Below are 27,568 nucleotides of genomic sequence, written 5' to 3'. Positions count from 1 at the left end.
TATTTGGAAAGATATTTTAAAGTTCTGTTGCTTAAAATATAAGTTTCCTTGCAGGTCTTTATACAGAGATAAATGCAGATATGAGTGACAAATTTAGTTTTAAAACTCGTATAGCTATCTTTAATTTATAATGTAGAGTTTTGCTTGTGTTTGAACTTTATGAAAATAGGAATTGAAAATTATGCTGTATACATTCTCTGTGATTTGCTTCTTTTATGCAGCACTTTTTCAGATTCATTCGTGTTGATGGGTTCAACTACCATTCATTTTCACTACTGCATAGTGTTCTGTTTTATCATTTTAATATTATTCATCCATTGTTCTCCTGATGCATTTCTGGGGTTTTTTTGATGTAAGGAAGAATGTAGCTCAAAATATTAGTATACTTATTTTTTGGTGTATATGTGTGATGGAACTGTTGATATGTGATACAGGAATTTTAATACACTTTGATTCTTAAAATTCAAAAGATTATATAAGTTATATAAAACCTAAATGATTATGCTTAAAGGGAGCACACCCGTAAAGTATTTGCATTGGTTTTTTAATACATATTTAAAATGTTTTTAATAATGTAAAAGGTCTAAAAACTATAGAAATGGGAAACATCACCTATAATTTTTAAATATTGGTCTTTACATACATGTTTTGGCCTGATTGTAATTACAGTGCTTAGATATTTCCTGCTATTCATGCACATTTTACTATATATATGAAGCATCATACGTTTCTTATTTATATCAATTCTTAATAGCTGCATATTACTTCCATCAGGTGGATAGACCATAATTTTCTTAGCCATTCTCTTCTTGTTGAAAGCTTACTTAGGTTGTTTCCAGTGTTTCATTGTGAATAATACTGTGATGTGTGGGACTATGATTCTTTCCAGGGATGACCAAGGGAAAGCATCAGAACAGCAGTCTGGAAACAATTACAAAACTTTTTGATCTAATATAGGAACTAAAACTATTGACTCTCGGATTTATATTAGGCACTCTGTGGCATGCTTTGTGTGTTTTCTCATTTAATCCTCAAATAATCAGTGAAGTGAATTATAATCATCATTATACTTACCTGATTATATTATAATGATCTGTTTGTACCTGTCTCCTAAGAATTACATTTTATTTGAATATTCAGGGTTTATTTTAGTTCCTGGCACATAGTGAGACTCAATAGGTGTTATCTATTGAAGTGAATGTTTGAGGGTTTTGCCTAGTCATCCCTGGACTTAATCAGTCAAAATTCTCTTCTTTGCTACCTTTGTTTCTTGAGCCAAATTTTATTTTTCCACATCTGCCTGGCAAAACCTTTGTCTATAATGCTTCTGAAGATAGACTGGAATTGTGTGTGGATGCTACAGGACATTTCCCCATCGGTCCTGATGTTGAAGGTTTAGTTAAAGAGGCTGTAAGTCAGGTTCAAGCAGAGGCTACTACAAGAAGTAGAGAATCAAGTCCCTTACATGGGCTATTTACAGATCTCTGAGGTAGGGGATTGGTAATAAGACGATTCCAGGGTTGTGGCCTAAAAGACACTATTGAGACCACATCTCTGATTTTAAGTTTTGTCTGTCTCTTTTTTGTCAGTTACCTATGCCAAAAATATTCTACCAAGAGGAAATTCTGGTTGGATTTGTATTAATGGATACTTACCACTGAAATGAATGTTAATTTAAAATTACTGTATGTTATTTATTCATTTGCAGTTTAATTCTTTCTCTGATTATTTGGAATATTCACAGTGAGATACACTAGAACCACTCTGTAGCTTTTTTTAGAAGAGGGCGGAAGAACTATTGTTAATAACCTACAAAACTGGACACTACCTTAATGCCCACTAAGCATTCTAAAGTTCACTCATCCTCCACCTCTGTATTTGTATAGCACTAACAGTTTCATTCATTTTTAACTTTTTAACATTTTTAACCAGTTTGCTTTTGCCTTTGTATTTTGCCATAAACAAACCCATTTGCACCATATTATTAAGAGTTCTCTACTTCATAGGTTCTATGCTAGGCATTGACCCTACTTAGAAAAATAAAAATAAGAGTTCTCTACTTCATCTTTCTTTTGTTGTTAACATAGAAAATCTTTGGTTTTATAAAATTTGAAAACCCCTATTTTTGCATACTTGGAGTATACTTCAAGAAACAAATTTAAAATGTAAAGATATTGGATAGTTTAAAACACACACAATGTACTTACACCCAAGCTGGAAAAAGTGTAAAATTTTGGAATACCAGATAGTGAGACCAAGCTCCTCAACTAGAAAATAGAGAGAAGCCTGCTTTCAAGTTCTTCCATTGCTACGTTAGTTGACTATGAGAAGTAAATTAAATTTCAGGGGCCACTTGAGGAGCATCAAAATAAGCCAGGCTTATTTTGGTGGTTGTGACTTACCAGAGAAGAATAAAAGGTGTAACATGAAATACAACTTTTTCAAAGGAATTGAATTAAACAAGATCTTTTTCATTTATTGTGACCAAGCGTCATTTCTTACAGTTATACCAAAGATACAGTGCTTTCCTAAATATGCCCTCATAATTACTTCTTTAACTATGGGATATCTTATTTTGAAAGTCCATTATCCTTTATATTTGTGAAAGACATACACCTAAGGTACACTGAGAAAACCACTTTTATTCTGGTATTCTGTAATTCAGTAGAATTACTTATTATTTTTAATTTTAATTCACACTGTGCAGCATATCTGTGCAACACTTTGCCTTTACAGGTATTTTTGCAAAGTTTTAAATTTGACTTAGTAAATGAAAGTATATTTTCTTATTGCTTTACTGCAAGCAGTTGTTTTTCTAACACTGTTGCTAGTGTTTTCTCATAGCTTAGCTGTTTGTTTCAAGCCCTTTCCCTAACTTTGTAAAAGGTTAATGATATTTGTAAAAAGAAAAAAAAATTTCCTGGGGAACTTCAGTAAGGTCTGTCGTGATATTTTTTAAATAGTATTAAATTCTATTAATAAATATCATAAATTATTTTTGTTAATTAGTTTTGTTTTCAAAACTGTGATCTGGATATTATTGAAAATTCACTATTTCAACTATAATTGTCTTTACTATACTTTTTAAGTAAGATTTTAATATATTAAATACATTTTCCCCCTTCTTTAGGTATGGCTGATGGCAAGCATTGTACTTTTCCACACCTGCCTGGAAAAACCTTTGTCTATAATGCTTCTGAAGATAGACTGGAATTGTGTGTGGATGCTGCAGGACATTTCCCCATCGGTCCTGATGTTGAAGATTTAGTTAAAGAGGCTGTAAGTCAGGTTCGAGCAGAGGCTACTACAAGAAGTAGAGAATCAAGTCCCTCACATGGGCTATTAAAACTAGGTAGTGGTGGAGTAGTGAAAAAGAAATCTGAGCAGCTTCATAATGTAACTGCCTTTCAGGGAAAAGGGCATTCTCTAGGAACTGCATCTAGTAACCCACACCTTGATTCAAGAGCTAGGGAAGCCCCAGTTGTAAGGAAGCATAACACAGGGACAGATTTTAGTAATAGTTCCATTAAAATAGAGCCTTCTGTATTCACAACTGCTCCTAGTAATAGTGAGCTTATTCGAATAGCTCCTGGAGTAGTTACAATGAGAGACAGCAGGCAGCTTGATCCTGATTTGGTTGAGGCCCAGCGAAAAAAATTGCAGGAAATGGTTTCTTCTATCCAGGCTTCGATGGACAAGCATTTGCGGGATCAAAGTACAGAGCAGTCTCCGTCTGATCTTCCTCAAAGGAAAGTAGAAGTTGTGAGTTCTTCTGTGAAGTCTGGGAGTCTTCAGACTGGCTTACCTGAATCTTTTTCTTTAACTGGTGGCACTGAAAATTTGAATACAGAAACAACTGATAGCTGTGTGGCAGAGGCACTGGGAGCAGCATTTGCCACAAGGTCAAAAGCACAAAAGGGAAATTCAGTGGAGGAGCCTGAAGAGATGGATAGTCAAGATGCTGAGATGACAAACACAACTGAGCCAATGGATCACTCTTGATTTAATTAGAGGCTAATAAAGGCAGAATGTTTATTGTGAATATGTAACATTTGTTGGCTGGGCCACATAACTTGATTAGTCATAAAAAATCTTGTACGTATATAATTCAAAGATTATATCTTGTTATTCAGTGCATGACAGCAAGTGTGTGATTGGCAATAGCTTTTAATATACTGCTGCCCAGGCTGGCTCTGAATTCCTATAAATTAGTTGTTAGATCTGCTGAGCTGAGTTTCTTCCATATATGTGGTTCATTGGAAGTTTTTTGTAATTTTAATTCCATGAAAGTCTTAATGTTTCAAACATGAAAATTATCTTGCTAATGTTTGATTTTCTGAAAAGGCTAGAACTGGGGGGGATGAGATTTTGCTAATATTGATGTCATCAAGGTAACCATTCCACATATTTATTAGAGTGTCAAAAGATTTATGTAAATTTGAAGGTTATCAGAACTAAATTGTATCTTAAAATTCATAGAAGGATTTATTAGATACTGGGATCCTGACATTTCCGTGAACGTAAACACATTCATAGAGATTTGTATTCTTGGTGAAAATATCTTGAGAATAGAGTATAATGATATAACATTTTGCTGATTTGAGCAAGGCTGGGGGAAAATATCTATTCTAGAATGATAAAGTCAATGTGATTCAGTAATGTTGCTGTCTGAGCCAACACAGCCAATTGTGTGCTCTGTTGTTAATAATATGTTACCATTATTTTTTTAATCCTGGCCTGGTCAAGTACCACTGAATTTTTTTTCTTTAATCTTGCAGAAAAGTTGATTGCAAAGTGTGGTAGAAAATATAAAAATAATGGTAGCAGTAATTAATCTCTAATTTTCAGAGTCTGTCAGATTCACAGAGAATTTATATGTAAGAATTTATCTTTATGAATGAGTTACATTGTTCTACAGTTTTGATCAATGGTATTTAAGCTTGTATATGCTAAGTGTCTTTGAGCCCCTTTGAACCAAAAATGTTTCCTTTTTCCTTAGCATCCATAAGACTTTCTTTATCTGTTGGCTTCACTTGGATTTGGATGCAAATTTTACTGCATCAGACCCTAATCAACTGGGCATTTGCTTAAATAGTGTATTCATCAAATCTTTAGTGCCAGTTTCCTCAAAAAGCAGCTTTCATGCTTATTATCTTAAAGACAAAGAATGTTTATCCTGAGATTGGTATTGCACTATTTTATCCTGTTCTGCAAATCTGTATTCTGAAATGTACATTTCAATCCATCTTTTTCCTTTGTTCACTGAAATTAAGTTGAATTTGAATGGATGAAAGATAAAATGTATGTTAATACAATCTCTTATCTAGAGCATTCAAAGCCTGGCTGTCTCTGTTTGCACATGTAACAGATGCAGAACTGTGTTTGCAGTCTAAGAAAATGTACTTCAGAAAGTATATTATCAAGAGTTTCAAAATTTCAATCTGTTGATTCATAAGGAATATAGACAGTACTTTGACTTGTGTTTCCAAAGGAGGGAGGTTTTGGATTTCTTTCTATGAAAGTATCTCTGACTTAATCCACTTACTAAATGAACTACTCCATTTGAATAAGGGAAGAATGGAGAATTTAGACATTTTGCAGGTGATATCTGAGCAAGATATATATTTGGGTTAGTTTTATCACATTATCACATTTTAAACCATATTTTATCTCGATTCTTCTAAATTTACTTTCAATTATCTTAATATCTAAAGAGCAGGAAAACTTAGGACTTTTATATTGTGCACTAGTTTTGCATAAAGAACTGCAGCTACCAAATAATATTTCTCATTTAGTTAGCGTAGGTGGCTTCTGTGTATTTAACTAAAAATTACAAATACCACTAACCACTATAATTATTTTTGGCTTTTTCAGCCACTGAAACTGGCTTTTTCTTACTAATTTAAATACAGGAATACTGTTTAACAAGCAAATGCACTGCTTCCAGGTAAATGATATAATTACCTTTTCTTTAACAAATATTCTTCACCTGTGGCTTGGCCTGTTTCGTTAATAACTGACAAATATACTCTCATAGCATATAGTAAATATACCAAATAAATTTTATCTTCCTATTAAATATTTGCCTTTAGTCAAAGTAGAGTGCACTTGTGAACATTAGGAGACGGGCTTTAATCTCTGATAACACTATTAATTTCTCTTGCCACAGCAATGCTATTTAGAAGCCAGTTAGGTATGAATATTATAATAATAGTTTGGGTTCTCCCTTGATACAGAATTAAAGGCTTGATTTTGAGAATGGTCAGATTTCATGAAATTATTTTAAATCTGCTGAAATTTGGTTGGGGTAATAGTAGTTTTTGAAAAGTGGGCCAGGTATCATCTTCACAAAGAATTTTTAGAAACAGTTTAAGTTCTTAATTTTCATCCTTTGTCCTTCCATATGGTTATCATAAGCAAATACATGACTATAGAATTCTTATTTTGTACTACTGCCATTTGTGATTACCACAACTTTGAGTTCAAGCTAGCTATCATAAATCAGTTAAAATATTTTTTTAGCCCTAGATGTAACATAACTATAGCTCAATCTTATAATTCTATTTGTGATGTTTCACTGAAACTTGAAATAAAATTCTAAATTTTTTTCTTCAGTAATCCATTTTATAGGTAATCATACCAAGTTTGAATTGATGACCCGAAGTCCAGGTAGAGTTGAAGGTGATGTATGTCTAGAATATTGGTAATGAGAAACTGGTTGAAATTGAAGAACACAAGACACTGCCAAATATTATGATCTAGAATATAATGAACTCCAAGGGAATGGTTAACTCAGGAACTAGTTAAAGAGCAAGCCCATGGCCTATTTTTTCCCCTTTCACTATGTTTCAAGTATTTTATTGGAAAATGTTAGGATAAAGACCTGAGAAATTTAGCCAATGCTACTGACTGTGAAATTTCCTTTATATCCTCTGATGATTTTTAGTTTGGTTTTTACAATCAAGCCTACTGCTTGCAATTAAGATACAGATCTGAAATGCGTCTGTGAATCCCAGCCACAGGTCCTTATTGCCATTATTTTGAAGTATCTAACTTGATTTAAAATGAGCAGACTTTTGAATATGGTCTCTTACCTCAGGGAAGATCGCTTGCTAGCAACTCATCTATTACTAATGACAGGTTTTTGAGGATTGTACTGACATCACGTGTTAGCTACTAAATGCAAAATTTATAACAGTATTATTTTGTGTAGTTGCCTACTAATACTGGCTGCTAGTGAACATTTCTTTAAAAATTTAGAACTTCCTAATAACTAATCTTTATGTATGAGATAAACTCATAACTTCTGTCATTAATTATGCTTTGGCCAATATAGTGATAATATCATACTATGTTTATTTTAGAATATCAATACAGTTTTGTTTTTATTTTTCAACAGGAATTTCAATTGGCTCACACTTAAAATATTTCAGAGTAGATTTTGAGAGTTTCATGGTTCCCAAAACAAGGTTTCCATATTAAGATTTTCATAAAAGCCTTTGCAAAATTGAATTAAACTCCGCTCAGTATGAATTTTAAATGATCTTTTATCACAGCAGTAGTGAGATACATACTCTATGTAAGTTGGGTAGATATATCCTACAGTTCAAGGTTATTATATAATTTAACAAAATTGTACATCCTCAAAGCTCTTCATAATTAATATAAGAAATTAATTTTCAAACCAGAACTACTCACTTGAAAACATACCATAGTGGAATGTTTACTTAAATAACAAAGAGGAGTTACTGTAAGATATATAGTTAACTGTAAGTTCTGCCATTCTTAATAATTCTTCGAGATGCTAAGTGTTTCAATTCATATTTAATGATAATTAAATCGTGGGAATTTTAACATTTGTTCCAAAATAGCAGAAATTGTAAAAATTGTGAATTATTGGAGAAAATGCCATTACTTGTATATCTGACATTTAATTTTTTAAATTATGGAGTCTACATGCTTTTGTAGTATAATATTAATACAATGATTATTCTCTTGTAAAAGAAAAGGAAAACTAGTAAAAAAAAAGTTTTAGTTGATGTTATCTGCTTGTGAGTATCAATTACTTAGTATTAAAATTTGAAGGTATTGCATACTTTTCTTTAGAATGCACAAGTCCCTTCCTGAGCCTTTATGCCTATGGTGGGGCAATGAAAGACTGAAAAGGTTATCAATATTTTCAGGTTTATTGGACTTTAAGAATTAGTGCCAAGAGCTGGAGAGTCTACCTTTTTGGAGGGAAATACTCTTTACAAAATGTAAAAATAAGTGGTAATGTAAATATTTAGAAAAATTATATAGCAAGTGCTTTAACTGCTCAATTAAATAGTATAAATGTTCTATCATCCCTAAGGCACTGGCTGTTACCCATTATTTTCTGATTTTGTCGTTGCTGTATATATTACATTTGAGTAATAAATAATTGGTAATAGTGTATTATAACTATATAGTGTTCTACAGCACACCTCACTGTACAGTATTTGAAGTTTTCTTTTATATTAATAAAACTATAAGTTAATACATACTGATTTTCCCCTCGACTTCTCCACATTAGCTTTTTAAAATAACTTTTATTCTTGAGTTTTCTGGAATTATACTTTAATAATATAATGCATGAAAATATAGTTTAGTTTTATAAAGGAATTCTTAATGTAATAAAGGTCTTTTTTAAACTTCCTTTAGTGGGACATCATATAGCAACAGGAATGTCTCCCCTTTACTGTGGTCTCAGTGTAAATGAAATGGACTCAATTAGAAAAGAATAAGTAAAATTCCTTTAGACATTTTACATAATTGGGTTATGTAATGCTTACTGAATATTTAAAGACAAAACAGACATGTTCTAATAGAGAACTTAGTTTTGTGCTGGTTTTTCAAAAATACTGGTTAGAGATAATGGGATGAAGGGAAATACAGAAAATAGTAATAATTTAACATTTCTATGGCTTAGCAATCAACATGACTTACACTAACTTTTAAGTTTTAATACATATGCTTAATATCCATTCTGTTAGAGTAGACTTAACTTAGAGCAGAGCCTCAGACACTAGACTCCAAGAACTGAGTCTTGGCACACTGCTTACTGTATGATCTGTCTGTGCTTCAGTTTCTTCTCTAGTAGGATGATGAGGACATCTACTCCTGGGTTTGTTGTGAGGATTAAATGAGTTAGTATTCAGTGATTAGAACAGTGCCTGACATACAGTAAACACTTAAATGTTTACTATTACTATTATTTACATATAAAAATAATTCAGTAGAGTTCAGTTGACATTAAAACAGATAAATCATCATATATAGGGCACACATTATTTAAATAATTTGTTTTATTAGGTTAAAACCCACTTTATTTGTGATATGTAACCAATGAGCTAAAAACAATGTTCAAATATTTATGCAAGAGCTTTTATGACCACATGCAATACTGTAAATCTGGAGAACTGACGTCTGTGCTCTGTGACTAACTTGTTCTGTGACCTAAGGCAAGTCATAGAGCCTTTCAAGGCGTCTGTTTCTACTATAACCTTTTGGTTCTTTAGTTGTTACCCCCTTGTTCTGCTAATCATGTCATCATGGGCACACTTATTGTTTGCATAGTGCTGATGGGACAAATGACATTGGTGTGGGCTCCAAGTAAACGAAACATAATTAGCTTTGCTTTATGCTTTGGCTAGCTACACTTGTCCCAAAATTGGACTTGAGGTCTTGTACATGTGTCCCACTGGTCACATACCATATAGTTTGGAACTCTCAAAAACTTCAGTGAATAAAATAAGATAAACATTCTACTTAAGACAGTTCAGTATGGATTTTATTTTTATTGACTGGCTTTTTTAGACCCCAGTAACTGCAATTATGACTGCATAGTTGATTGTTTCTAATCATTAAAAATGTATACAGAAAAATCGAAGTCTTTAATTGATTTTCTAAACTATATATGGTACATTGAGGTGAAAAACTTACAGGCTCTTCAAACTTGTACTCTTTCCTTGTTGGAACTAAACCTGTCTTTGGTCCATTTGTCATACTACATAGAACAGAAGCTTGGCTTTTGATCAGTGCCTAGCAAACAGATTTAATGAATGAATGATTCAAGTATAATGTTGATTTAGTTCATCCTAGGATTCGCAGATCTTCACTTGTAACCCCAGCTCCTCTCCTGAAAAAAAAAAAACCCTCTCCCAAAATTCAACACATCCCCTGTTCTAGGAACTGGGGAAACAGTTCTAGATGAGACAAATTCCATGTAGCTTTTAGAGCTACATCCCAATAATGAGGACTAACAAACACATTCATAATAACTATCATGTAGTGATCATTTCTTTATATCCAGACAGTAGGCGAAACACAACATGGAATAATGAGTTTAACCCTCAAAACAATTCTTTGTGGTTGGGTAACATCATTGTTTTCATCTTTCAGGAAACAGGCTCAGGTTGGTTGGTGATTTACCCAAATCCTGGACTTGATAGGTGGTAGAGCTGAATTTAAACCTAGATATTTATGACTCCATAGCCTCAGTTCTTAACCTGAGTGCTACATTTGTAATTTAGCAAAGGAGCAAAATTTGGTGGTCACATAAGTCTTTATAAACATCTATTGTTAAATCTAGCTTGTTTTCAGGTACACCAATCTGCTTTGAAATGATTTCAATGTGTGCTACGCTTTAATTTCACTTCCTACAAGTTCCCTACCTGAACCCCAATCCTTTACCCCAAGTTCTTCCCTCCTTGGGTTTGTTTTCTTCCTCCAAATTTGGAGGCGATTTAACAAAGGATTTCAGAATTTCTTAGATGATTGATCTGTGTAAATTTAAGAATCATTGGTTAGATAAAAGTCCAACTCCCTCCTTTCTAGAACCTGGAATGATTGTTTTACTAGGCAGGTCTGTTGCTTTAGTGGGAAGTCTCTCCAAAGGTGTTATTTCTCAAAGGACAGTTCATGGGCTGCTTGTACTCATCTAGAAAACATTTCTATGAAATCTATCATGTGCCAGGTACTTTGCTACAAATGAGGAATAATAAAATGGCAAGAAAGACATACTATCTGCCATTATATTTGTAGTGAACAAGAGAGTCACTTTAACAAGCAAGTGCAAATATAGGGGGAATACTGGGTGGTGGGAGTCACACTACAGGAGGAACTAATCTGACTTGCTAGTGGCTTAGAGAAGGCTTCCCAAGAGGTGATGTTACGAGCCAAGACCTAAAGAATTACTATGATGTTTAAAATCAAATTTGTGAGATTACATACTACCAAAAAATCTTAGGTCCATCAAGCAAAATTAAGTGCGATGCTTATATCTGCCACACTTTAGACCCCAAATCTTTCCTGTAAAAGGGTGGTGATCCAGTTGAATGGATAGGGATGACAAAGTTTGAGAAAGCTTGTGCAAATAGGATTGCTAAAGAAAGGCAAACTAAAAGAATGAGATTCTAAATTCAGTGCATAAAGCCATCTTCAGAATATGAGCTTATCCTTTGAAACTAAAAGGCATATCTTCTACTGAATATGACCAGTATAAATTAGATGCATAGATGTATGACAAAAATTTTAGCAAAATAGTAAAGTGAGAATCAAATTAGGAGCTAGAAACCCTCAATTATTTACTTTATTTCACTGTTACCAAGATTATAGGAAGATTAGTTCCATTTCTATCTTTAGCTTCTCATGGCTCTATCCTGATATTTGTCATCTCCTGTTTCCATTTAGCAGTAGTACTACCTAAGTGACTTGTACCAACGTACAAAGTTGTGCTTAAATATTGCATCTCAAGATTATTTCATTTTGTGATCTTTCTCATGGCAAGTGATTTGGCTTTCCCTTTAGTATAATAAACTTTACAATGTTATTAAATTTATTTTTCATACAGTGAAGTGATTAAAAAAATCAATAGCTGAAAAAGAAGTAACCTATAAAAGTTTTCATTGAAATGGGCCTTATTTCTTTTTCTTTTTAAAAAGTTATTCTCAAAGCAATGAATGTACTTGGTTAAAAAAAAATTCAAAACTATATAGAAAGACAGCTAGTTCCTCCACCTCAATTGCTAAATCAACTATTTCTATTTTGGTGGTTACCTCCCTAACAGGTCTAATCTCTTAGTTTATCAACTTTAGACAGTATTTTATTCCTCCATTAATGAAAGATGAGTGCCTTTGCTATCTTTAGATCATCTTTCTAACGTCATATAACATACTTAAGCCTGTTTATTGAGCCATCAGTTTTAGACATTACCTCAACTTTCTAGTATGTAAAATGAAGAAATGACCATTTCTACACTAATATCCCTTATCCTCCCATTTTGCTTCCGAACTTTTATTAGCTATACTATTACTGTTATGTTGTTAAGGTTTATGGCATTCAAAATACAGCCTGTAGCCATAATTGCTTTAAAAGTAATCTATAGTTTGAAAACAGGTGAGGTGATCCCAAATGTCAAAATGAGGAGGGTGTTCTGAGACTCCAATTAGAAGTTGGAACTTTCCCAAGGCAGATATAATTTAAACATATTCGTGTTTTAAAAGATCCTCCAGGTGGCCAAGTGGAGGATAGAGTGGATTGGATAAGACTAGAGGATGAGAGATCAGTTAAGAGACTTGCTGTAATTGGTGAGAGATGAGAGCCTGAACTGGCCCACTGGCAGTGGGGATGTCAAGGAGAAGATGTTGGAGAGACAGTAAAAAGGCCAATCCAGACTCTCAGGTTATGAGTTGAGAGGCTGGATGGTGGTGCTGCTAATTTGCAATAGGATACAGGAGTCATTACAGATTGGTACAAAGGGAGTGAATTCCATTTGGTGGCATGTTGAATTTTGGGAGAGAGATGGAATTCAGGAGAGGGACTGGGGTTGCAAGTGAAGATCTGTGAATCCTAGGATGTGACTGAAATCATAGAAGTGGATGAGATGGTCTAGGAAGAGAGTGTACAGTGAGAAGACAGCTACATGCGATTTGGGAGAATGCCAACGTTTAAGGAGCTGGCAGAAGAACAGAGACTTCCAAAATACTTTGAGGTATGGAAATTATGGAGGTGAGGTCACAGAAGACAAGGGATGAAAGTTTCAAATAAAAGGAAGTAATAAAGTCAAATGCTGTAGAAAGTTCAGGTAAAATGAATTTCTTTTTTCAAGTGTCCATTGGATTTAACAGCCACAATTTTGCAGCTACAAATTTCAATGGATGGTGATGGTAAAGGTTAGATTATGAGGGACTGAAGACAGATGGGGTCGTGAAGTCGACACCTTTGAAGTTTAGCTGAAAGGAAAGAAGGGAAGATAGATACAGGGTAATAGGGGGGAGGGAGGGATGAATATATTTAGATCAATATTTTCAAACCTACTGGGGCCAGTGTCCTCTTTTTATAACAATATATTCTACTCCCTATACCCTACTGAAGTGATATTCATAGATAACTTACAAATTTTTAAAAAATCAATTTAATGCTCTCCCTATAATATGGAGGAGAAACAGAGATTTATAATAAAGCCCATCAGGCAAACAAATCCAACTGATATATATGTGGAATCACTATGAACTCCATAGCTAGAAACACAATAATAGTGGGTTATATTTCTGTCTTAAAATCTTGAGCTGAGTTACCCTCAGTGATGTGATTTTCTAAAATGGGGAAACAACTCTTGGTTAAGTCTGAACAAAATAAAATACAATCTTCCCCTGGTTTACATACTATCTCTCTGGAGATAGTGTATATTTTTAAAAGATTTTATTACTTATTTGAGAGGGAGGGAGAGAGAGATCACAAGCATGGGGGAAGGGTAGAGGGAGAAGCCGACTTCCCACCAAACAGGAAGCCCGTTGCTGGGGCTTGATGCGGAGCTCAATCCCAGGACTCTGGGATCATGCCCTGAGCCCAACGCAGACGCTTAACTGATTGAGCCACCCAGGCGGACTGGAAATAGTGTGTTTTAAAAACTGCAAAAAAGAATCCCAACACTTGTACACTTGTGTTTATAAGTAAAAAAAAAAAAAAAAGTTGATTCTAGGCTTAAATATCAGTTTTTTCACATTACTGTCTGGTTGAATGTTGAATGAAACTCAGGATAATTCTTCCTTGTGCAGGACTGTTTCAAACATTACAAGAGTCTTCTGTTCCTAGAACTGGCACTCTAAATGCCAGTAATGACCTTCAATAACCACAAATTCCCCTAAAATCTTGCAATTCATTGTTTCCTTTGGGAGTGCCTGGATGTACTAGGCCAGGAGAGAAGGGGAGGCTGGTGGGGGGGGGGGAGACAAGATATTATCCCTGATAATGTGGAAGGTGATAAAATTGAAAGTAGAGGTAGAAAGCTTAGAATTAGAAAGCACATACCTTCATATCTTGGCACACGACATGTTTCCCACAGATGAGCAAGTCCTGCTTTAAGGATTTTGTGGTATTCTGGTAAATTATTTCTCTTGTTTAATGCCCTGAGTACCCTCTCTCTTAATCTGGAGTTCCCATCCTTCATTTTGAACTCTCAGCTAGTAAGCTCATTCGTTGTAAATGAGTGCTAAAATTTAAACTCTCTATAAAAGATCACCTTTTGAAGAGAAAGCACTATTTTCATCATCACAGGCCAAAAATGTTGAAAATTTCAGAAAAGGTGTAGTTTCCTATTGTTGCTATAACAAATTACCGCAAACTCTGACTTAAAACAATTCAAACTTAACATCCTAAACTTCTGGAAGTCAGAAGTTCAAAGAGAATCTCCCTGACCTAAAATCTGGGAGGAGAATCCATTTTCTTGATTTATTTAAAAGCTTCTAGAGGCCACCTGCATTCCTTGTATCATGACCCCTTTCTCCATTTTCAAAGCTAACAATACAGCATCTCCAGATCTGTCAGCTACCCTTTCCCATTCTTAAGGAACTTTGTGATTACATTTAGTCCTCCTGGATAATCCAAACTCATATCCCCATGTCAAGATCCTTAATTTAATCACAACTGCAAAGTCCCTTTTGCCATTAAGGTATTATATTCATAGGTTCGGGAACTAGGACATGCATATCTTTGGGGTGGGCCATTCTATCTACTACAAAACAGTAGAGCAAAGAATATTGGTTTGAAATAGGGACACTTTATTTTTTTTTTGAAGTTTTTATTTAAATTCCAGTTAGTCGACATACAGTGTAATACAGTTTCAGGTGTATAATACAGTGATTCAACATCTCCATACAGCACCTGGTGCTCATCACAAGTGCACTCCTTAATCCCCATCCCCCCACCCACCTCCTGAAATAGGGACACTTTAAAACATTATTTTCTCTTACAGTTTTTTTTCCTTGCAGATCAACCACTCATTTTTACATTTAAAAGCCAAACTAAGAATTCTATAGCTGCTTATGACAGTATGATTTCTATTTATAATTTCCAACAAACTTAAAATAGTATCCTAAATGTAGAGATTACCAAAATATATTGGTGCTGGGGAGAGGTTGAAACAGATATTTATGTATCCAAGATATAATTCTAAACCTGGTTTTTGTTCTTAGATTGAGCACATAATATATGGTTTCATAATTTCTGCCAAAGCATACTTATTTAGCATTACCAATACTGGGGCAAGTTATATATATATATATATATATATATATACGATTTCTTTCTATTTCCAGCTCATTTTTAAATTTTTATTTTATTTTTTAAAGGATTTTATTTATTTATTTGAGAGAGAGCATGAGCACAAATGGGAAGGGAGGGGCAAAGGGACAGGGAGAAGCAGATGCCCCGCTGAGCAGGGAGCACAATACGGGACTCCATCCCAGGACCCCGAGATCATGACCCAAGCCAAAACCAAGAATCGGAAACTCAAACGACTGTGCCACCCAGGTGCCCTGAATTATAGTATATTAAGATAAAATGTCTGTCAGAGGCTATGAACATCTTTATGGATTTGCTTAGTTTTGCTTTCCAAAAGGATTATACCAGTTTCAGTACTAACATCAAGGAATTATTCAAACTTTGTTGACAGAATTTGGAAATCTTTTGCGACCATAGTAGTCATAAAATGGTATTTCAAATTTAATTTACACTTTTTAAAAAAGATTATTTATTTATTTATTTGACAGAGAGAGAGAGAGACTGAGCACAAGCAGGAGGAGCTGCAGGCAGAGGGAGAGGGAGAAGCAGGCTCCCTACAAAGAGAGAGAGAGGGTGAGGGGCCTCAATCCCAGGACCCTGGGATCATGACCCGAACCGAAGGCAGACGCCCAACTGATTGAGCCACCCAGGCGCCCCTAACTTATACTTTTTGTGAACATATTTATTTATGTGCTTATTATTTGCCTCTGTTTATTCATTATATAGTGATTGTATTTGAGCATATTGATGTATTACTATTCCAGGGATTGGGATTCTAGCAATAAATAGAACAGATAAAAATCTATGGGAATGATAGATAACAGCTCTATTAAAAGTATAGTCTCTCAGGTACTATATAAAGCCAGCAAAAGCTTTTCAAACAACATAAGCAACCCTTGGGAGTATTTGGCCTTTGTGGGAGAATAAGTTGATACAGCCAAGGGAACAATGAGCATGGTGCAATTTACTGCTCATTTATTTAATAATAATGAAACAATTTATTTACAGATTTGGAGTAAGACAGTAAATTAGTACATACTTTTAAAATCATTTTTATAGGGATACCTGGCTGGCTCAGTTGGAAGAGTATGCGACTCTTGATCTCAGAGTTGTGAGTTTGTGCCCCACATTGGGTGTAGAGATTACTTAAAAAATTTTTTTTGAATAAAATATTTGAAAAATCATTTTTATAATTAAAAATAGAAATATATTTGTCATGGAGCAGAAAGAAAACTTTACATGAGTTTTTAAAATAGTTTTTAAAGAAATTTCCAACACCTGTCCCCAGTCATCTTTCCCTTGGTATTCAATCCCCTATACCTCAGTGGAAAAACCTGAGAAGATTTAACAAACTATCCCAAACCAACTCTTGAGGACTGAGAAGTGTGATAATGAGAAGAACATCCCTTAGAGTGTTTTCAGTTTTGGGTGATTACAAATAAAGCCACTATAAACATTTGTTTTCCAAAGTGTCTGTCCCATTTGCATTTCTACCAGCAATGCATGAAAGTTGTATTTGCTCAGCATCTCCACCTTTACCAACACTTGTATAGTCAGTCTTTCCCCCCCCCCCTCCTAATAGCTGTGTGGTAGTATCTCATTGTGGTTTTGATTTGCATTTCTCTAATGATCAATGATGTGGAGCGTCTTTTCATGTGGCTTATTTGCCATTCGTCTATCGTTTCTGGTGAAGTATCTGCTCTAATCTTTTGCCCATTTTTTCATTGCTTTTCCCCCCTCATAGTTGTTTTGAAAGCTCTTTATAATACTCTGAATAAAGAGTTTTCACTAAAAAAAAAGCCCAGCTCTCAATTACATTCGAGTGTGTATTCAAATGACTGTGAACCACTTTCATTGCATTTTTTTTAATGAGTGATTTAAATGAATTTGCAATGTGGCCTTTCTGAGGAATTACGTTTTTCTCTGTCTCTAAAATGAGGGGTATTTAGTTTACGGTCAAAATCTAAAATACCTGCCTTCAAGCTCTAAAAAAGTATTCTGTATAAGAAGCCGAATATATAGGAGAAACTCTGCTTTTTCCTGTTAGAATATAAATAAGGTGAGCAATGTGTGACCCAGGAGTAAATAAAAAATCAGTTTTCAAATGACATTACTTTCTCAATTAGGTTAAAAAAAAAAAAGTGAATGAGCAACACAATAAGGAGTGATATAAAAGGTGTTTTACCTTCCCAGAACCCATATCTTGAGAAAAAGGAACTATAAGAAGGCGTTTTAAGTTTTGAAAGTAGTGCATGCAAGCTCCTCTTCAATTCACATTTGCACCTGCATCTCTGATTTGCAAAAACTGATGCGTAAAATTTCAAAATAGCAACATGTAAGTTTGTTACATTAAAATGTGGCTTAGTGCTCTATGCAGTGGAGCATGTTACCTTGCAAATTTGGATCCCTTACCATTTCTAATCGTTACTGTAATCTACTTTAATGTTATTTGAGCCCAGCAGTTCCTAGTTTTACACTTGAAACTTCTAGAGTAGTTACAACTGCTGGGAAGTTCCTTCCGTGCAAATTCTCCCCGCCTCCCGTCTCTCCTGCGAAGGAAGGTCACCTTCTGTACTACCATACTTATTTATCTGGGCAAAATTGCTAGTCTGTCCCTGTCTTCCTGCACTGTTCTCCTGGATCGGGGTTCAATTATTTCCCGTAGAGCGAGCTAAGGGATTAAGCACGGCGAAGACCGAAAGCAGACTTGGCTTATTTCCTTTTTCTGTGCCAAGCACGACTCCAGCTAAAAACATTTTTCACCTGTCACCCCTGCTCATTCTTGATATTCGGCTTCCTACCACAGTCTTCGCTACTCCAGTAGCTCTGATGCCTGGGCAAAAAGTAGCTTACATTTTTGCTTAAACAATAACGGCCGCGCAAATTTTATGGTTAGATTTGTCTCAAGTCGGAAGACCGCGCCTCCTAACTAATGAGGCGGGATACACACGAGGAGTTAGGCGCGGAGGAGCTGTGGCCGAAAGGAGGCTGCAGGGACGTGCCTTGGCAAAGCCGCCCAACCCCCAAGGACCGTGTCCGCGAACCCCGGGAAGTTTGGACTCGCGCCGCAGCTTCCGGACCCGCCTCTAGGCGAGCGCCGGAACTCACTTTCCCAGCAGGCCCCGCTGGGTGCGGCGCTCGGCGCGCTCCGGGTCCTGTCAAGGCAAGACCCGCGAGCCCGCGCTGCGGTCCAACCCCCTGACTCCCAGCTCCTTCCCCGACTCCCGCGAGTTCCAGTCCCGTCTTCCAGCTCCCCAGCCCCGCCCTCAGTCGCGCGCGCTCTCCCCGCCCCGCCCCCGTCCCCCCGCGTGCGGCCGCTACAGCCAATGAGGTTCGGGGCCGCGTGCGCAGATTCAAACGGCGGCTCTTGAGGGAGGCTGGGCGCGAGATTCGGCGGTGCGGACAAAACCCTGCAGGAGGCTGCGAGCCCTGCAGAGCTGCTCGCTGCGGGGTGAGGGCGGGGATCGGCGCCGGGATCGGCGCCCGCCGCGGAGCTGAGCTGCGTAGGGGCTGAGAGGCGGCGGGAGGGGCCGGCGGAGTGCGGGAGCGCGCCTGCTGACATGTTGGGGGCATCCCTGGCCGGGCCGGGCCGAGGCTAGGAGCGGCGCTGCGGGCCGGGGGCGGGTCGTGGTCCGTCCCTCCGTCCTGCCCTGCCGGGGACGTGCGTTCCACTCTCGGTCGCCTCGGAGAGGGAGCGAGGGAAGCGGCTGGAGGGTCGGGGACAAGGGGCATTCGCTTGAGGCTGGAGGAGGCTGAACTGCGTCCCCGCCCAGCCCGTGCCTATGCGGTACTTGAAGGATGGCGAAGAGGTCGCGCAGGTGGGTGACATCCCTTTCACTCAGGCCTGTTGGCACTGTCTCGGCTCAGATTCTTTTCGCTTTCCTAATGCTTCCCCATCAGGCCCTACCCAGCTGGGGTAGAGGTTTTCCTTCCCGCTGCCGCACAGCCTTTTCAGCCCGGCTGGCCCGATCGCAGCCGTGACGTGTGAAGAGTGGGGGACCACTGTGTTTAAGGCGCACAAAGTGAGTAACAAATGCCCAGGAGTTGATCCTCCCCACAACGCACGTCCAAACTTCAGTCTCTCACGGCCACTTCTTGGTCGGAGTTTCTTGCCAGGTAAGTCTGCGCTTTCAGGGAGTACCCTACGCACGTAATAGTGCTCATGTGCAGCCCGGATGACTTGAAAATAGTGTTCAGAGAGATTCTTTTTTTTCTGAATTATTCTATCAGTTAAAGTAGGAACTCTGATAAACCTGCTCTGGGGCCCCTCTGCCACCTTTGCTACCTTGACAGGTATGGAAAGCCCTTTGAGGAATAGCTGAGGAGAGAGGACCTTTTTGATGTTTTCTGTAATTACCATTCCCATGTTCACAGCTTTATATATTTTCAGTATCTTCTGCTGGGAAGTTGTTACACTGTTACTACCGGTAGCTTGTTCTTAAAACACTGTTTGATTCACTGATATTTTCAGTGCCCGTGTTTCGCTCTGTAACTAAGTGTTGCCCAGAGAGGTAGGGCATAATTTTTGTTGGAAAACTTGCTAGGAAGAATTTACTCATCTAATTTTTATTTATACGTTACTATAGTAGCTACACCTAAATTGTACGTAGTAACCACTTAGATGACAAAAAACGAGGTTGTCTTTTGTCAGTAGTATTAAATAAACCTGAAAAGCTGTTTGGCAGGATTTCCAAGTGGTTTTGTTTATCTAGGTTCACAGCCTCAAAGTCTTAACTAGAGATGTTATTTCCTAAGTTGAAATTTAGTACTAGGATTCATTCTTTGCAGATTTCTGTTAAAAATTGGCAATAACTGCACATAATATTTGTTGCTTTAATATTAATCATCTGTATGTAAGGTATTTTTGCAAAAATCAGCATAAGTCCTTTTGAGACTTGTTTTGTGGCATCTACAGTGTAGGTAAACTCTTCAGGTGGAACAAATATACACATACACTCACATAAACCTCTGGAACAGGGTTTTCAACCTTGTCACTACTGATATATTGGATTAGATAATTCTTTGTAATTGGGGGCTGCCCTGTGCTTTGTAGTATGTTCAACAGCATCCCTGGCCTCTGTCCAGTAGATGACAGTAACATCATTTCCCCCAGTTGTGACAATCAAATGTTTCCAGACATTACCAAATGTGGTTGAGGGGGGCAGAATCACCCAGGTGAGAATCACTGCTCTAATTAACTTCCTAATCTTCAGAAAAGATAGATATTAAAAGCTCCTATAATTATAATTACTGAGGTACTGATTTAGGTCTTTTCTTGTGGAGTTTTAAATATACAAAAATTTTAAAATAAAATAACTTCATTAAGCAAAGTGACAGGTGACTATGTCAACTCAAAAACAGAAGTTTGTTTATATTCATTGTGTGGCATTATCTACCTATCGGTACTGATGCTAATCTTATTTGAAAGAGTGTCTTAGCTAATGCTACCATCATCATTTTGTTATGGTTAGATATAGATTCTTGAATGTCAGAACCTTGTCTTCTAATTGATTTTGTCTGTTCATTTCATAGTTTTGGTATGTTTCATAGTAATAGACTAAGAAAGGAGAAGTGATTTAATGACTAATTTGCCTGTGTACGTTACTTTCTTTTATTCACAATACTGTGAGCATTGAAATCTAAACATTAATTTTACTGTTCACTTTTGTTCCTTGTCAGGTGTATGAATTAAGGTATATTATAGAATAATTTAAAAAGTCATAAGGCCGGAGTATTTAAATGCGGTGGGGTGAAGCTATGCTCCCTATGGGAGTATAAAGGTAGAGGATGTGGTGAGAAATTATCTTCTCTAAATGGTGTATTTCTTAGGGTCTTCATACTTAAAATGTGCTTCATGCTCTAAATTTTATTTCTTGTATATGAAATATGTCTTTTTTATCTTAGAAGATAATAGAATGTGAAATATTTTGAAAAAGAAATTATTGGGCAAAGTCTGGTCACATGCCTCTTGGCTAAATGTCTTAATAAATATGAATCTAATTTATAGTTGAGAAAGGAAATAATTTAGTCAATTTAAGATCTCTACTATACAACTAAGTATTTGAGTGAAAACTATAGTTTGCTGCATACAAGTTTTGCATAAGACTCTGGGCATAAATCCTGTAATATACTTTTTTCTGTATGATATGGAAAAAAAAGTAAAAAAAAATGTTACCTCAGGTTGAAACAACTGGAGGATGTTGGCTCTTTTGATTTTTGTTTAAGATAGCTGTAGTATCTCTGATCTAGATTTACATAAAGGAAAAGGCTCATTTAGTGTTGTGACTTTAAATAGTTTTAGATCTTGCTGGGGGTTTTAATGATATAATTTACAGGCAATACCAAAATTGGTATATGTTATTAACATGTATTTGATTTTTAAGCATATTTATGTATTGAGTAATTAATTTTAGTTTTTAAAAGCTAGATCTACCCTCAAAAATAAAATTTAAAAGTCATTTGGAAGCTAGCAGACCTATTTAAGAAGTAACAGATTCAGGTATTTACACTTGGAGACTGGTGACTGCACTAAACTAGAAAGGTAAAAGCAGCTTTTGCATTGGAAAATGTTTTTCAGTGGGTTACGTGTATGTATGGGAAGCAATTTTACTGTGTTATTTCCAGCAAAATGAGTGTTATGGGTCAAAGAATACTGAAAATGAGAACTCATTTTTTCTTTTTTTAAAGATTTTATTTATTTATTCGACAGAGCTAGAGACAGCCAGCGAGAGAGGGAACACAAGCAGGGGGAGTGGGAGAGGAAGAAGCAGGGCTCATAGCAGAAGAGCCTGATGTGGGGCTCGATCCCATAACGCCGGGATCACGCCCTGAGCCGAAGGCAGACGCTTAACCGCTGTGCCACCAGGCGCCCCGAGAACTCATTTTTTAATTAGCTTTGTCATTAACTAGCAATATTGTTTTAGAAAAGCCAGTAAACTCTATATTCCAGTTTTTAAGTCTTTTAATCTAGGGGTTTGGATTTTAGGGTCTGCAAGGTAACTTCTAGATTTAATATATACCCTGTTTTGAACCCCTTTGTAATCATCTTTGCTCATTTAAAAATATACACACTAATGGAATAAAATAGAAAAGTTCAGTCATTATTTTGATTAGTAGATACGTAGAATTTCTTTCAGTATTGCTATTAATACTGGTCAAATGAAGTCAAATTTGTCTTACCGTGATGATGCTAGTTTGCAGTCCAGGTTTGGAAATAAAATATTCATATATGCAGTACATAATATTAACCACCGGGTGGCCTGATTTCACTTTTTTAAATCAACCTGGTAAATTTTCATACCTTGAATTCAATTGGACTTAAAAAAAATGTACAATTACTCTTGTCAAGACAGTTTAAAATAAAGACGTAATTTTGAATTTTGATAAAAATTTCAGATTTGATGCAGTTTGTGCCTTAAAATACGATCAAGTTGAAGTGATTTTATTAGAGCAAATTTGATAGAACTATTGATGTTTCTTTAATTTTGAACCAGTGATTCTTTTCAAATAAAAGCAAATCCTAAAAAATTCTCAAATTCTTCCTTTCAATACCTCATTTTATTCTTTTTAGGTGGAATAATTAATATCCTTTAAAAATGAACTTCTCCTTAAATGTTTTATCTTAATATAGTCAAGTATGAATAGTTTGTATATTATTTCACAGGGTAAGTTATGACTGTATCATCCTATTAGCTTACACCCAGTGTAAAGTTTCTCTTAACCGTTTTCCTGGCCTAATGAGTCATAGTATTTGTGTGTGTGTGTGTGTGTGTGTGTGTGTGTGTGTGTGTGTGTGTGTGTGTATGTGCTTCATTTTGCTGTTTCATAATCACCCTAATCACTTTGTTCATTCATAACCTAAAAAAACACTTTTCATTTGAATGTAGTGCTTAGTTTATACATTAGGCAGTTATAGAATAAATATTTTCTTTGACTTAAAAAATAAAACTGGCAGAGTAATTCTGCTTACCAAGTCCTGGATGAAGATTCAGAAACCAAGTTCCTTTTCTATTTTTGCTTTGTGACTGGAGAAATAATTTCACCTATTTTTGCTGTCTTCTAGATCAGTCATCGTAGGCTAAAAATGACTTATTTATGTAGTAAGGAGTTGATTTATTTAGTTATTGTATATTATCATCATTGATTGCTACAATATAAAAATGCTAAAAGATGATAGTAAAAAGCGGAAAAATAGAACAGATTTGTTTTGGTGGTGAAAGTGGAATATTGGTGAGATTATCTGTGGGGTTTTATCCGTTCTCTTTTTTCTTAGCAAATTGTACACATTCTCAGGCATCTTTCTATTGTAGATAATGATATTGATAATTTTCTAGGATCTTATTCTGTCACACTTATTTAAAAGTTACATCATTCTTTCAACAATTACTTAACCAGTATATGCTAAAACTAAGAAGTAGCTAGGTGGATAGACTCCAGGAAAGTCCCAGTGGTAGAGAGATGATTCTAAGAATTCTACTTTAATCCTCCCTCATGCTCACCCACTCAAAAAACCCAGCTTCCTGAACATTGACTGGGGTGTATAACTCTCTGAAACTGATGACCATGCTGATGCAAAACAGAGAATGAAACCTCATATAGAAATAGAAATTTCTCACAAATCAAGCATGTGGTTAAAAAATAAGGCCGAATTTTAAAGTTGAACAAGTTTTCAGGAAAATTACTCCTTGGAAGCTAGTCTTTTGACCAAAATAACATCTTTGGACTCATATCCTTAACTTTTAAAATAATTTGATAAGAACCTACAGTGAATTTTGTACAGATTAGATGTGATGTAGATTTTTTTTTGAACACTCAAGATTTATATAGTCAAGACCCCAAATCAAACATTGTTTTGATTTAGAAATAACCTAATTTTTAAAAGCAGTCTCAAATATGCTGTTGTGAAAGCTGTTGGGATCTGAGGGGAGGGAAAAAGAGGGGAACCTGTGAAAAGCACAACTGAGGGCTGTTTGGGATGGCAGGAAGTGGTAATGTTGCTGGGGACAGTTCTAGGAAAGGTTAAGTAATATTAGTAGACACCCCAAAGAACCCGTTCTGCGCTGAATATTTTTTTTGTTTCAGCAGGTTATGCTTCTTAAAATTCTACCATTTGGAGGTGCATTTGGATTTTGAAAGTCCTTTTTAATAAATGGGAATGCCTTCCTTCTAGAGGTATTTTCATCTCTTAAAAAAACGTTTTCTCTCTCATATCCACTTGAGATCAGCTATATTGAGGGGAGGTGGAAGTTTTCATTGGGTTGGAAGAGGGTGAGGTAATTTTGGAATACAGAGTACTTGGAGGAGGTAAAAGAGTAAGGAAGAAGATCATTCACTAATCTTTAATTTTACAAATATTACAGGTACTGTGCTTGGTGCCGATAGGTGAATGTACCAGATACGGTCTTTGCATTCCTGAACTTACTACTTGTTTGGGAAGGTTGGCATATGTGATAAGCATTAAGAAGGAAAGGTAGATGCCACGAGCACATACAAGTTGGACAGAAAGCCTCAATATGGTATTTTTTCTGATTTGGTAGCCTTCTTAGAAATTTATTAAGTCATTGGATCCTGAACCATCTCTATTTTAACTATTTAATCTTGGCTAATCAGGTGGATATTTCTGATAGCTGAAGATGGCAGCAAATAACAGGTGTTTCTTTATTTAAACTTGTGTCTGTATTTTCAGATTAGTTCAACAAAACAAGCATAGGACTGGCAGATTATTGTTACAAATAGACACTGGCTTTAGGGAGAGAGCACTGGAGTATTGAAATGCATTGAGCCGAAGCAGATAGATAGTCATATAGGTAGGAGAGTTGGGGATCTTAGTGTGTTGCTTGGTTAGATATGAAGAACTTTGGTCCTGTGGCAGGGGCGGTGGGGGGGGGCGCCAGGCTTGCTCAGTTGGTAGAACATGTGACTCTTGATCTCAGAGTTATGAGTTCAACTCCCATATTGGGCATGGAGCCTTCTTAAAAAAAAAAAAAAAGTAATAATTGGTCCTATAGAATTGACAAATCAAGGGAAATCAGAAGTTCCTGCAAAGGATCTATAGACAGTACATATTAAATCTGGGCCTTCATGTTTCAGTTTTGTAAGAATTAAACTATTTGTAGATATTGGGAACTACCCACATGTTCTTAAATATATTACATTAAAGTTAAATCATCAAACTTTAGCTGTTTGAAATCAGAGTGGATTTTTGGAAAAGAGTTGAATCTAGTAAAGCAGAAATAATCTTGAATATTGTGGGGCAGTCAGCCTATGCACATAATACCAATATTGAGCTACCCCTCTGTGCCATGTGCTGTATGAGGTGTTTTATATGTTTTTTCATTTAATTTTATCCTTAAACACTATAAAGTGGGTGGTATTACACTTATTACCCTTATTTCGCAAGCAGGGAAACTAAAGCCCTAAGAGGTTAATATGTCCATGGATGCAAAGTAAGTAGTTAAGTTATAACTAGAACCTTGTTCTGATTTCAAAATGTACTTCAGGTTTGTCTTTGGTATTTTCCAGCTTCTTGATATCCTCTTCCCTATTTTTCTAGTATGTGGTAGTATACTGGTTAAATAGTGAATTTTGGAGTTCAGTCATGCTACATTTGGCATAATTGTAGGCAAGAAGTTACTTTTCTAAGTCAAAGTCTCCCTTTTCTGTAAAGTGGGAATAGTAATATTTCCCTCTTGGGGTTGTTGTGGGGTTTTAAGACAGAAATTTCAGAGACTACCTAATGTCTGGTACTTAGTTTAAATAAATATTAGCTCTTTTTATTTTCAGATGCTCATGACTATATTCAGTCCTCTAGCTACTCAAAGCCCTCTAATTCAGTTTATCATAAAGACCTGCCCTCTTCTCTGGGGCTTCATGTTCTCATGGCTTTAATTGTTTTCTGTATGCTGGTGATTGCCAAAACTGTGTGTCTACCCTAGCCCTCTTATCTTCCTAGATCTGCTCTGCCCAATAGAATAGCCCATCCCCACATGTTGCTACTGAGCTCTTGAAATGTGGTTAGTCTGAATTGCAATGTACTCTAACTATAAAATACACACTAGATTTTGAAGACTTTAGTAAGTAAAAAAGGAAAGTAAACTAGTTCATGATTATGTTGAGTATGTGTTGAAGTGGTAATTTTTTAATATATTGGGTTAAATAATTAACATTATTTTGACCTGTTTCTATTTTTTAAATGTGGCTACTAGGAAATTACATATGTGGCTGTGTTATATTTCTATCGGACAGTGCTGTTCAAGATATATTCACTTGTATATTTCTCAAGTGCCTTGAAATAAGCTAGTCCAAAACTGCCTACTCTCCCCATTCTCTCCTCCCTCTCAAAGTTCTGTTTTTCCTTCTATTCTTTATCTCAGCGGATAGCTCTGTTTATGCTCCCAAAGTCGGAAGTTTTGGAGGCATCTTTGATTCCTTGCAAAATCCTCTTGTTTCTACTTTTTTTTTTTTTAAAGATTTTATTATTATTTATTCGACAGAGATAGAGACAGCCAGCGAGAGAGGGAACACAAGCAGGGGGAGAGTGAGAGGAAGAAGCAGGCTCATAGCAGAGGAGCCTGACGTGGGGCTCGATCCCAGAACGCCGGGATCACGCCCTGAGCCGAAGGCAGACGCTTAACCGCTGTGCCACCCAGGCGCCCCTGTTTCTACCTTTTTAATATCTGTTTCACATGCTTCTTTCCTTTGCCACTATTATTACCTTAGTTGGTTTATTCTTTTATGGTTTTTTGATTTTTGTTACATTTAGATCTCTTCTACTTTAAGGATATAGAAAGATGCAATTTTTTTTTTTTTTGGATGCCGTTTTTCTCCTCATAAGTCAGCAAAGTGGTTTTTATTTTATTTATTTATTTATTTATTTTTAATTTTTTTTTTTTATTATATTATGTTAGTCATCACACAGTACATCCCCGGTTTCCGATGTAAAGTTCGATGATTCATTAGTTGCGTATAACACCCAGTGCACCAGGCA

At 36.1% G+C, this 27,568-nt stretch overlaps 2 protein-coding genes across 6 annotated transcripts in view; both read left to right on the top strand.

Annotated features, from left to right (window-relative positions):
• Positions 1 to 9,905, top strand: part of VCPIP1 (valosin containing protein interacting protein 1) — a 31,593-nt gene extending 21,688 nt beyond the window's left edge. The window contains exon 3 of the mRNA XM_034668142.1: positions 3,131 to 9,905. Coding sequence (XP_034524033.1) covers positions 3,131 to 4,002 — 872 coding nt within the window. The 3' untranslated portion in view covers positions 4,003 to 9,905. The remainder of the gene's footprint in view (positions 1 to 3,130) is intronic.
• A 9,069-nt stretch (positions 9,906 to 18,974) lies between these two features.
• Positions 18,975 to 27,568, top strand: part of MYBL1 (MYB proto-oncogene like 1) — a 38,215-nt gene continuing 29,621 nt past the window's right edge. For 3 of the 5 annotated variants that reach the window (XR_004627808.1, XM_002916375.4, XM_002916374.4), the window contains exon 1: positions 18,977 to 19,400. Coding sequence is in view for 4 of the 5 variants with exons in the window: in XM_002916375.4 (XP_002916421.1) it covers positions 19,381 to 19,400 (20 nt within the window). In the remaining variant the exon portion in view is untranslated. Of the gene's footprint in view, positions 19,401 to 27,568 lie in introns of all 5 variants that reach the window. The other 2 variants (XM_019796549.2, XM_019796548.2) reach the window with 2 other exon arrangements.

Source organism: Ailuropoda melanoleuca, chromosome 9 (assembly GCF_002007445.2).
Source record: "Ailuropoda melanoleuca isolate Jingjing chromosome 9, ASM200744v2, whole genome shotgun sequence".
NCBI classification, from domain to species: Eukaryota; Metazoa; Chordata; class Mammalia; order Carnivora; family Ursidae; genus Ailuropoda; species Ailuropoda melanoleuca.
The sequence above is the reverse complement of the archived record's forward strand: the minus strand, read 5'-3'. Positions and strand labels throughout refer to the sequence as shown.